The sequence below is a fragment of the Bos javanicus genome, chromosome 24 (genome assembly GCF_032452875.1).
Source record: "Bos javanicus breed banteng chromosome 24, ARS-OSU_banteng_1.0, whole genome shotgun sequence".
Lineage (NCBI taxonomy): Eukaryota > Metazoa > Chordata > Mammalia > Artiodactyla > Bovidae > Bos > Bos javanicus.
In genome coordinates, this window is record NC_083891.1 from 41,691,185 (window position 1) to 41,703,718 (window position 12,534).

Consider the following 12,534-nt stretch of genomic DNA (forward strand, 5'->3'; position numbering starts at 1 on the left):
ACACATCAGAGCGATCTGTGAACCAGGACACTGGAACCTGCTACATTCAGACAATGACAAGGTCCTCTAAAATTTACTCCCTAAAATGCAGACCAATCATACTCAAGATAAGAATGCATGATGACAATGGTTGATAGCAATTTTTAAAAGGTAATCTTTCTGGCAGAAAAAAATCAGAAAGTAACATTTCATCAGAACAAAGAACCAACTCCCTCCCATACCTTTCACATCGGGGTCGTCAATGTGTGGCTCCAGGTTTTCTATCATCTCCTCCAGCTCCTTCCTGGTGGCCATGGTGATGCTGGCGGCGCCGGGGGCGGGCACTTCGGGCTCCACATCCAGCCCCTGTGGGCCAGGCTCGCTCCCGGAGCCCTGCTGCAGCTCCACGTCCAGGTCTATCTCAGGGAGAGGAGTCCTCCAGAAGTGGAAGGAGTTGTACAGCTCCTGGTCCAAGGGAGCTGAGTCCTGTGCACCGGTGCCCGCCTCTGGCTGGGACGCTAACCCGCAGGCGCAGGGCTCTCGCTCCTCCTCACTGCCAGCCGCGTCTGGGGGAGGCTCCGGGGACAACCGGAGAGGTGAGGAGCTCTCCGCGGGAGCGCTCAGTTCACCCGGCGGCTGCCTCAGGGTCTCAGCACCTTCCGCCAGTGTCTCTTCCAGGTGGACGCTGGAATCGCCCCCAGTGGGCCCGGCCTCTATGTCCTCTGGAGCATCTGCACCCCTGATCTTTTCACTGCTTCATTTGGGAAAAAGAGAGTCAAAGTATCAAGATAATTCCTGAAGAAAACCAATAAAAGATACTACTTAAAGCTTTTAGAGTTAAAATTAAATATTAAAGATTTTTATTTTTAAAAATATTAACTTTAAACATTAAATACTAAAGATTACAAATTATCCATACAAATTCAGCAGTCTGTGTATATCACTGATGATGCTTCTTTTTCCATCAGGTGTTCTGTGTTCAGAGAAGCAAACATCAGTTAAGTCTAGATATTAAACTACCAGGTATTAGTTGAAGAAGGTAATTAAGAACTGTGATGATACAATACCATGCTAATTTCAATAATAAACTAAAAAGGAACAGTAGGAAGATAAATTCCCACAGGGCATTTTAAGCTAAATACATCTTTTAAATTATCTGATTTTTAGGACTGTTCCAGTGACATACTGACAAGCTGAGAATTAAAACCGCCTTGCCCACACTGAAAAGAAACAAACCCCTCCATGCAGCACTAGAAAAGATCCTTATTTACTATCTTACAAAATACATTCAAGTCCACTTAAGTGTAAATACAGTTAATTCTACTTCTTCTGCACTTTCAGCTCTACTCCCAGATGTTTCCCCCAAGTAGGAGTCATGACCTAATTGGTAGAGAGATGGTACAAGCCACTAAACGTAAAGCTCATTAGTCACTACATCCATCACTGGAGTTAAGTTTATCCCCTAAAGTTTATTTGACTCAATTACATTTAACAAATGTGTACTGAGCACCTACTAGGAGCCAGGAGGTGACATTGTACTGAGGATCTGTGTGTGAATGAGACTCAGGTCCTGCTCCTGAGGTTGTAATTAGAGGCAAAGAGCAACAGAGCAGGTGACCACCGGCAAAGCAGTGCATACAGAAGCATACCCATGATCATAGGAGGCGGGGATGGGAGGAAGGCTTCAGTGGAAACAACAGGAATTGTGTCTGAAGAACCAGTCAGCATCTGCGAGGCTTGAGGGGAAGCGAGCTCAGACGCTTTCATAAAACAGAAATGCGAATGTGATGGCTGAGAGAGGAGACTCTGCCGTCTGCATGGGCCGAGTTGGGATCTACATGCAGTTCCGGGTGGTGACGCGCTGGGAGAGTGGTCAGACCCTGAGCCAGACCAGAGGGGACTCAGGAGGATGAGCGTGGGCTGGGCCTGCGTGTCCACACACCAGGTGTGCAGAGTAACCAAGAGTGCGGCATTCCTCTCGTACAAAAGGGTGCGTGAGGCGCAGGGAGAAAAGTCTGAAGAGATGAAGAACTGGAGATGCAGGAGGCTGATGGAATAGCTGGCAAAGCCACGTCTTTCTCGGGAGGACAGACGGGGGCTGAGAACACAGGTGGGCAGATGAGACAGGTGATGAGACACCTCTCTCTAGAACCATGACAGGAAGGTGAGGATGGACACATGTCAGGTGAGTGTGTGGGGGAAAATTAAAGGTGCTCCCCTGAAACTCAGACCCTTGAATATACAGAATAAAAGACATTACATGGGAGGCTCCCCGGCCTGCACCCTGGCAGGTGACGGCACCACCTACGTGATACCCTGGCCACCGTGCGTGGTCTCGGGAGGTCACCTCTTCCCGGATTAGGTTTTGTCTTGTAGGAATGTTTACACTGTTTTCAGAAACGATTTTCTGAAAACAGCATGATTATTTTACAAAGCGGTTTTAGATACAGATACAAACATTTTAAAAAGGCATCTGAAAACAGACCACACAGTGACAGCATTTAAAATTCTGGTGCTTCTCCTGCGTTCTGATAAACCATAAACCAGGCCACGTGTACATACATGCAAGCTGTGTGAGCGCGAGTCTCGCCCTGCACGCACACTGCGGGCTCCACGTGCACACCCTGCTCATAAGGCGAGGGGCTGGCTGCGAGGCCTACAGCACCTGGAGCTCCCCACCAGTCCTCCAAGCCAGTGCTCCCGTGTGTAACAAACGTCCTCCGTGTGCGTATGAATTGCATGACGTTTTTCCAACCATGTTCTCTATTAAAGATATTTTTTCTTTTGTTTTAAAAAATGATTGGGATAATTGGTAATATTTGAATGAAATCTCTAGATGACAGTATTGTATCTATTTTAACTTTTCAATTGTGGTAATGAGACTGTGGTTATGTGTTCACGTCTGTGTGTTTTGAGGAAATACAGAGTGAAATATTTAACAAAGAATATCATGTCTAAAACTTATCTCAAAGAACTCAGAAAAATAATAAAGCAACTATGGTAAAATCTTAACATTTGAAGAAATCTAGAAGAAGGGTTTATGGGATTCTCTGTGCTATTTTACAGCTTTTTTGATATTATGCAAACTAAATTTTAAAAATCAAAGCAACAGAATGTTGCTTGGTGGGGGTGGGGAGCAAATGACTGAAACTTCAGACGTCATCTGTTATCTGAAGAACTTAATAAATTTCCATTTAAAATTCACAAACAGAACCCAATTCAAAGCCAATTAGTTTGGAAAACTATTCCAAGGGCCTGAAGCTCCTTTATCACTGCCCCATCTTGGCATTAAAGTTAAATTTTAACATTCTCAGCAGGAAAAGCAGAGTCACCAACCAAGTCACTCTATCTGCTAATGAAAAATTACTAATCTGTCCTGACTTCAAACTCCTGCTACAGTTTTCAAGAGAGAAAAACATCTTCCCTCACATGAAATTCTGCAAATTATTAAATTCTGTATGAATACCAGTTGACTCAAACTGTCAAAAATATAAATTCTCTAAATATGCTTTTTCCTGAAGCTGAGTAAAAACCAGTGCACCATCAAGCTGCTGAAGATGGTCAGGATTCTGACCTTCCTAACAGTCTTGCAAACACTGCCATACATGCAAACGCCGTTTGGAGAAAGGAGGAGAGGGGTTGGCACAGTGAGCAGAGCACCCAGCTCCTCGGTGCCAGAGGGTCAGCCAGGAATGCGTCTCCACCAGCACCCACGTCCCCTCGGCATCTACACTGGCTGACAGTTAACATCCGTAGGGTCCAGGTGAGCCAAGACCCTGGCCTAGGAAAGTGACTGGGGAACCGCTGGTCCCAGAAGTGCATGGGCATGCGGGGCAACAGCAGACACGGACTCCACGTGCTCACTTAATGGAGTCTCAACATCAGTGAAATACTTCCAGATTTAAACCAATAACAATCAATTTTACTTACACAAAGTTAGCTTTACACTAAAGGGACAAAGACTACCAAAAACGATTCAGTTACTTAAGGCTTTTGGGATAAAATCCATTACTTTCTTACATTAACTCATTTGAGATTTATCACGTGCTGAGCGCATGCCAGGGCTGGTGATGGTGTGAGAACACAAGATAAACCCAGGCTACTGCGCAGGGGACCTTCAGTCTGTGGATGTCGTGTGCGAGCACAGGATGAGGAGATAGGCCCACATCAGCGCTTGTTCTCCAGCGCTCAAGACAGGATGAAAACGCTCTGGGTTTCCTCCAAGACACTGAGGTCGTCCGTCCAGACAGCTCTCTGTTAAATGAGGTGTGGGCAGAAGAAGATGGCATCCCAGACAGGAAGAGGGAGACCCAAAAGGCAGCAGCATGTGCAGAGAGTAATGTGATATTAATACCTGGTTTAGCTAAATGGAAGACGGGGTGCTCATTTCAGATAACAATGCAAATCTCAACACTTAACCACTCTGGAAGCACCTTTCTCAACACCTTCAAAGAAGCCTGATCCAGGGAGAGTGAGAGAGAAACCTGGCATTTTATAAAGTCAGGGGTTTATAATCAATACATGCTTCAAAGAGTAGTAAGTGATATTAAGTATCTCCAGGATCAGATGAAACAATACAAACGAAATAAACAGCAGTGGAAATACATTGCCAAAAACTTGTTTTGTAAGACATCTGCTTGAGAAATCTGAATTCTAGGAAACTCAGAGGACCCTGAGAACAAGAACCAAGTCCTATGTATCTGGCTACAGTCACTGGTTCATAGTAGGTGTTCAATTAAGTTTTGCGAAATCAACCAATCAACCAACCTTAAAAAGCAAAACTAGACTTAAGGCAGCTCAACACGTATTTAAGAGTGGGCCATCCAGCTAATGGCTCTGAGATGAATAATACATGGAACTACATGACGGTTTACAATATCTAACAAAATTCTTTGCAGCCAGGAACTGCCTCCTCCCTCCACCAACGTCATTAACACAAGTCAACAAAGTCTAAAAATATAGCAGAAGTCCAATGCTACAATAGCACTGACCTGACACTAGGACAGACCTCATTACAATGGAAGGGGAGTTAAGGTTTGTAGCCAAAAGATAACTAACAGTCTTTAAACGGCTCTTCCAACAAGATCCTATAGAAGCAGTCCAGCAAAATCACCAGCCATGTTTGGCCACACCAATGTTTTTGTCAATAAAGTTTTATTGGAACACAGTTGAGCCCACACACCACGGACTGTCTGCAAAGACAAGGTGAGTAGTTCTGACAGAGACTTAAAGTATTTACTGCAGGTCTTTTACGGGAAGTCTACTCATCCTTGTCCTATACGATTCTCTGTAAATTTACATTATCATTTCCTAGACTTTTTCCAGATTCATAAATAAATAAAAGCTATGCAACAGTCTTTATACAATTAGTGCCACTAGCGAAAAGGTTGCTGATGTTTAACACTGAAGAGTGGAAAACCCCCACCGCCCATCATCACTGAAAAACGTCCTGCAGCAATGGTTTTCAAAAGAGGTGACTTTCCTTGCTAGGAAGACAGCTTTAGGGTGATTTTTCTTCCTTCACAGAGAACAGTACCTTGGGTTTGTTTGACTATTTAGCAGGACAGGAGGAGAACGGGCAAAAAGGTAGAACAAGGCAGCAGAGAAGAAAGGAAGGAGTGCCAAGTCACAACATCAAGAGAGGAAATGCCACAGAACCAAGACCTACAGAAGAAAACGACCATTAGCATTGTGACAAGGGGGACGGGTGCCCAGGGAACTCGGCCCAAGGGCACACCTGTCAGAGTCTGTGTGTGTTTCCCGTGCACTAAGTTAAGTTAGGTCTGGGCTGTTTTCCCCCAAGGATATACTAAATCGTAAAAACTAAAACTCAATTTAAAATTAAATGCAAAAAAAAAAAAAACATTTTTAAGTAAAAATCAGAGGTGTCCTCTAAGCTTTAAAATTTGGTTGCCTTATTGTTGTCATTCAATCTCTAAGTCATGTCTGACTCTTTTCCATCCCATGGACTGCAGCATGCCAGGCTCTTCCCTGTCCTTCATCAACTCCCGGAGTTTGTCCAAACTCATGTCCATTGAGTTGGTGATGCCAGCCAACCGTCTCATTCTGTGTCCTCCCTTTCTCCTCCTGCCTTCAATCTTTCCCAGCATCAGGGTCTTTTCCAATCAGTCAGCTGTTTGCATCAGGTGGCCAAAGTACTGGAGTTTCAGCTTCAGCATCAGTTGTTTCAATGAATATTCAGGGTTGATTTCCTTTAAGATTGACTGGTTTGAGCTCCTTGCTGTCCAAGGGACTCTCAAGAGTCTTCTCCAGCATGACCACTTGAAAGCATCAGTTCGGTGCTCAGCCTTCTTTAGGGTCCAACTCTCACATCCATACATGACTACTGGAAAAACCATAGCTCTGACTATATGGACCTTTGTCAGTAAAGTGGTGGTCTCTGCTTTTTAATATGCTGTCTAGATTTATCATAACTTTTGCTTCCAAGGAGCAAGCGTCTTTTAATTTCATGGCTGCAGTCACCGTTTGCAGTGATTTTAGAGCCCAAGAAAATAAAATCTGCCACTGTTTCCACTTTTTCCCTTTTATTTGCCATGAAGTGATGAGACCAGATGCCACGATCTTAGTTTTTTGTCTTATTAAATGCTCTTAAAAGTTGATATTTCAGTTAATAAGTACACCCGTGGTACGTGGTTTAGTTGCTAAGTCATGTCTGACTCATATGATCCCATGGACTGCAGCCTACCAGACTGTTTGTCTATGGGATTCTCCAGGCGAGAATACTGGAGTGGGTTGCCATTTCCTTCTCCAGAGAATCTTCCCAACCCAGGAATCAAACCCAGGTCTCCTGCATTGCAGGCAGATTCTTTACTGACTGAACTATAAGGGAAGCCCCAGTAAGTACACCAACTTAGAGCTTATCATTAAAATATTTCCCCCTCAATTGACAAATAATTATGATTACTGACATAGTCATTATTCTGCAGACAGAGAATTGAAGATCCAAAAGGAAATTGACTAAAGAGGAAAATAACGGTAAGAAACTGACTGTATAGTAACACATACTCCTAAATTAGGTTTTACTCCTTGAAAAACCAAACCCTTTAAATTGTATAACCATTACTTTATATTCTTTGTTAAGTGTTAACAGATGGTTTACTAGGTAAATTAATTATTAAATAAACTTACTCAAAAATTATCGACTATCACGACAGCTTTCTATGTGCCCAGCACCAAGCTAGTTGTTACATGCATCTTCATCTTCTCATTTCAATACACAATTAACCAAAGAGATGCTTAACAGATGTGTTTAAAATAAGATTCTATAAAAAAGTTACCAACTTTTATAATGAAGAGAAATAATAAACTCTCCAAAAAGAACATAATAAAAGTAGTGAAAATGAAAAAAATTGCTCACAAGCAGTAAAACTTGAAAGCAAAGTTTTTAAAGATCTTACCTATTTTTGTCTTCTACTGATGTATCTTCTGAGCTTTTGTTTTCTTCTTTAAAATACTGGCCCGAGCTAGATGGATTAGCGAACGTAGATATGAAAGGTCCCAGAGACTGGAAAGCTGCTTGCCGAACCTACGGGGGGAAGAAAGGACATGTGCAGACCCTTAGTCTATCCTCAGCTAGGAGTTACAATTCCCCTTCAGTCATTTTCTCCTTTTTACTTTTAAGCTTTTTAATCTTGGCTTGAATATCCAAACTGTGAGGATGTGAATATGAGACCCTACAAAATATTTGCATGGAATAGAAATTTTGTCCTGTTTAAAAAAAACAAAAGTTAATATAGTAGTCCATTGTCTACTCCCAGAAGTATCAGCAGTAACATAACTGATAAATTATTTCTTAAATTATGGGATTAAAATCGTATTTTCTATAACATGCACTGTTTTACAAAAATGATAATTAAACAAAGCCCTACCCAACGTGAAGGATCACTGATCAAATTAATAAAGAGCGCTGACAGTTTAGTCCGTCGAATCTCCTGACACGTGGCACATGAAACGGCCATGAAGCACTCCGCGCAGGCCTTGCGGACGCCCCACACGTTGTCCGAGCAGAGCTGGAAAAACCTGGGCAGCTGGGCGAGAGGGGCCCCGATCGTTAGGCAGACACACGCGGGTTTCAGTTGTTACTTTTACTTCATTTCTCACTTTCCCAGCATTTAAAACATTAGCTTTACAAAATTTAGAAGACTCATTTAATATTAGCTATTAGTAGCTTTAAATAAATCACACCCAATTCATTCCACTACTGACTGTGGAAAAGCAAAGACACTCCTGACAAATACAGCTCGAGTTTGTACTTAATGACTCTGCATGATAGGTGGTTTCCAAAACTCTTCGAGCACATTAACTTGTACTTTAAGCCCTTACATCCCATGAACTAACCATTTAAAAATCACCTGCTGTAAATCTAATTGGTCACTAAAATACTCTAGGATTGCAATAAAATGAAAGATTCATTTGAATAAGTAAGAACTGATTTTATAATAATGGAATTAAAAAGGGATTGATGGTTCTTAACATCTGCACTTTTAACAAACTGTCCTTAAACACAATACAATACAAACACCCAGGTTACAGAAACTTAAACTCTCAAAGTCATACTATCTTTCTGGAACTATGTTAATACAATTTGGGGGCCACTGTATGTATTTCAAACTTCAGGTGCTGCTCTGTGAAGCACTGCTTTCTCCTTGGTTTCTGTCTGCAGGCCTTACCAACATCTCCTCAGTCGCTTGCTGGCCGACGACGCTGCAAATATCTCCAAAATTGGCGGCACAGACCTGACAATGAAAGCATCATTGACATTTCAAAATATTACAGTGTTCTTTAAAAACAATCTTTTCAATTCCACAGATCATACAGTAGCCACGAGAAGAACCCCATATCCTACCACCGCCAGCACATTACCTTTCGAACATGAAACATCCTGCAGTCACAGCACATCTCACAAAACCGAGGGAGGATCAAACGCTCCGTGATGTCCTTGCCAACCATGGGGGCCATTTTGCACATTATCTAAAATAAATGAGAGTGCAGACATACTGAATGCACCTTCAAACCAAGACTTCTGCCAATTTATTAAAAGTATGTAACTTAACGAAGTATAAAAAATGACATGATGTCCTTATACATCACAGAAAAATTCATCCTATTTGTCCAAGCTGAAGACAGAAAAACAGGTATTAACTACTACCAACAGAATCAGCCCAATGATTATTAAGGTACAATAAACCCAGAGAAAATCCTAAAAATTGCATTTTTACCTATAGTTTCAACCTTATTAATCATTTTGCCCAATAAAAGTAAAAAAAGAAAAGAACTACATTTCCCTGATAAGAGAATAAATGGTGATTGCTCAAAGGAAAGACTATCCACCCACAAGAAGGGTCTGGACGCAGGGCACCGTCACTGCTAAGGAAAGCCTGCACACAGCCAGCCCTCATTGTGCAAAGCACCCACTGTCTCTGAAACTCGCAAACGGGAAGACCACACACTTACTCTGCAACACCAGGGCTCCAGGAAGGCATGGACAGAGGTCTGAGATGCACAGGAATTGGATAACACCATTCCAGGCAAAGTGAGGACTGTTTGAAAACCAGCTCAATGCATTTGAATACCTTCCCCCCAGAGTTAAAATATAAGGAAACCTGACGGTCTGTCGTCATTATATATTACGTCCACCCCCGGCCCAGGCAAATACTAGGAGGACAGGCAACTGACTGGATAGAAAGGGGACTCTACCCATATGTGCATGACTGTCTACAGACCACACAGCGAGGAACCTACCAAGAAGCCACTGCAACAAACAAGTGAGCTTAAGGAGGTTTGCAGGACATAGGACAGAATGAAAAAAAAAATGTATTTCTATAAATTATCAATGAACAACCGAAAATGTAAAACATTCACAATAATGAAAAACAAACAAACATGAAATTTAACACAGTACATACATGATCTATTGAAAACTACCAAACAATGAGGAGATGAGGGAAAGACCTAAACAAATGGCGAGATCTCTGTGCCCACAGTCAGTCAGGCTGGCCCATCCCTATCAGACCCACGACCCTCAGAGTGGGGCGGGGGGCGGGGGGCACACTGACACCCCCCATCCCCTAAAGCAGCGTGGTTTCTTGACTCCAGACTGTTTCTAGGCATCTCCAAGCCCAAGCTAATGATGCAAAGATACACAGCATCACCAATCTGGCATAATTAAATTCTTAGGATGAATTATTCCCAAAACAAAACAACCGGGAAGATAGGGAATGCAAAACATAACGGAATAAACGCAAACCACTTGTGAGAGGAGCACACGCTTCTCACTAGCACTGGGTGTAGCCCTGTTATAATTACAATGTTTTACTATTCCACAATCACATCAAAAATTACAACACAGCAAGTCAAACTCTGCTCAATATAAACCAACAGTTACACCAAAATCGATTTCTTTTTTCTTGAGAAGTTTGTGAAATTAAAAAAAAAAAATCTATGATTTGGAACTTGACAGAGGTGATACAACACAATGAATGTACTAAATGCTTCTCAATTGTGAACTTTAACATGATTGATTTTATGTTATGTGAATTTCACTCCAATAAAAATGCAATTACTGGAAACTATCTAAATTCATTATTAACTGGTACCTAAGTATCTAAAAATAAAATAATGGAACTTCCAATGAAAGGCACTAGAGAGAAAATATAATTCGTCCTACAAAAGACCCAGAAGCACTATTAAATTATTTCTAGTGTAATTTTATTTCATATCAACACAAACGCCATTGTATTAGGTTTAAACAGCAAATTCTCACTACCTAAATAATTTAAATTAGTTTTCAGATGGATTGATCACTTTTCTATTTTAAGAATTCTTACTTTCTAAACTGAGGAACCACAGATGTGAATGATAAACTGAGGAAACACAGATGTGAATGATAAACTGAGGAACCACAGATGTGAATGATAAACTGAGGAAACACAGATGTGAATGACAACATACTACCCATGTAACTCAAGCCCAACTTGAGATGGCTCTCAAGTAATCAAACTATTTGCTAACCATGTCCAAAAACCAGAAAACTCACCATATTTGACTTTATTATGTGCATGACGACTTAATCTGTGTGTTTTTCTAGTAATTGTAACATATCATATATTCCTCCCTGCAAAGAGCATGCCATCAAGGACAGGAGCAACAGGCAGCATCACTCTCTTTTCTTACTGCGCACTCACAGTGCCTAGAAAAGTGCTCAACAGCAACTCAAGGAGCTCAAATGCGTCTTCATTCAATACAGCGTTTTTAAAAGGATCCTGGCTATCTTTGCCATCTTACTTTTTCCTTTTGATGAGATGAATTCACAGCTGATTCACTATTTTCTTGCCGTGCATCCTGGCCTCTCTGAGCCTAGCAAGGATCATCATCCCAGGAGCTCCACACGGCACAAGCCCTCCAGGAAAGATACCTCTGCCCTCCGAAGCCTCTGTCCACTCCGAGCCCAGCATTTATGTTTCAAATTCCATGACCCGTGGCTACTCTGATACCCAACACGTACCCACCCTACCACAAGTAATATGGCATCGTGTCTAACGTCACCTCCTATGGTCACACACTAGTTCATCTCCCTGAACTGAAAAACTGAGCTCTACTTACGGCCACAGCCTCCGTCTTCACGTCATCGTTGCTGTCAGGGGCTGTCAGCTCCACGAGGACGGGGCACACCTTGGTCTCCACATCGACGCGCTCGATCAGCTCCTGCTCCAGCAGGGCCAGCAAAGCTGCCTGGCTCGTTTTTCTTACCTGGGAAAAAACAAACACATCAATGAGGCACACACACAGTATGATGAAACCCTAAGGCATGAAGTTCACAACTGTGGAGACTCCTCATCCAACCAAAGGTTCACAACTGGCACAACTTTGCAGACAAAAACTGGTGGCTGCTCTGCAAAGACAGAACTTGGCAGACTGCGTCGTAACAGATCAAGGGGAACGGAAAAGCCACTCCTGGAAAAGAGGTCTCCCTGTGACAAACTTCTGGGGGCCGCCCGGAAGGGTGGCAGATGAGCAGCAGCCACTGGCGCTGTCTGTTGCGGCACTAAGGCGATCTCCTAGGCTCTCCCCATCTTCTCTGAGATGTCATTTTGTCATTCTGAGAAACCAAATGACCAGGTCTAAGTGGAAGGAACACTCTAAGCAGACCACCAGATGGCACACATTTCTGTGGGAACGTGGACAGGGCCCTCCTACCTGGTTATTCTGATCTGCGAGATAGCGAACCACAATGGGCAGCAAGTACTTTGAAAAGGCGTACGGGATTGCTGGCCGGTTTTCTTGGCAGAACAAGGCAATGTGAGGCACCTGCTCCATCAGCTCTGCCCTCACGGTCGGCTCTGCGAGAACGACAGGAAGGTTGAGTGGATGCGTCCTCCCCGCACAGGGTTCTCGCCAGGCGGGCAGTCAGGAGGGCCCCCAGAAGAGCCCCAGACTCTCCTCCCGGCATTGTGAGCGCTCAGGGAACGCGCTCCGCTCTGTGATGCTCTTCACAGACACGGCAAGGTCACCCCCTCCCAGATTCTGTCTTTAGAG

The 12,534-nt window shown here is 43.0% G+C and overlaps 1 protein-coding gene across 5 annotated transcripts in view; it reads right to left on the reverse strand.

Annotated features, from left to right (window-relative positions):
• PPP4R1 (protein phosphatase 4 regulatory subunit 1) overlaps positions 1 to 12,534 on the reverse strand; it is a 49,148-nt gene that overhangs the window by 12,870 nt on the left and 23,744 nt on the right. For 4 of the 5 annotated variants that reach the window (XM_061399927.1, XM_061399925.1, XM_061399930.1 and 1 more), the window contains 7 exons: positions 12,196 to 12,338; positions 11,602 to 11,748; positions 8,863 to 8,970; positions 8,670 to 8,735; positions 7,869 to 8,027; positions 7,398 to 7,525; positions 222 to 733 (listed from right to left, as the gene is read on the reverse strand). In XM_061399927.1, coding sequence (XP_061255911.1) covers positions 222 to 733; positions 7,398 to 7,525; positions 7,869 to 8,027; positions 8,670 to 8,735; positions 8,863 to 8,970; positions 11,602 to 11,748; positions 12,196 to 12,338 — 1,263 coding nt within the window. The remainder of the gene's footprint in view (positions 1 to 221; positions 734 to 7,397; positions 7,526 to 7,868; positions 8,028 to 8,669; positions 8,736 to 8,862; positions 8,971 to 11,601; positions 11,749 to 12,195; positions 12,339 to 12,534) is intronic. The other variant, XM_061399926.1, reaches the window with a different exon arrangement.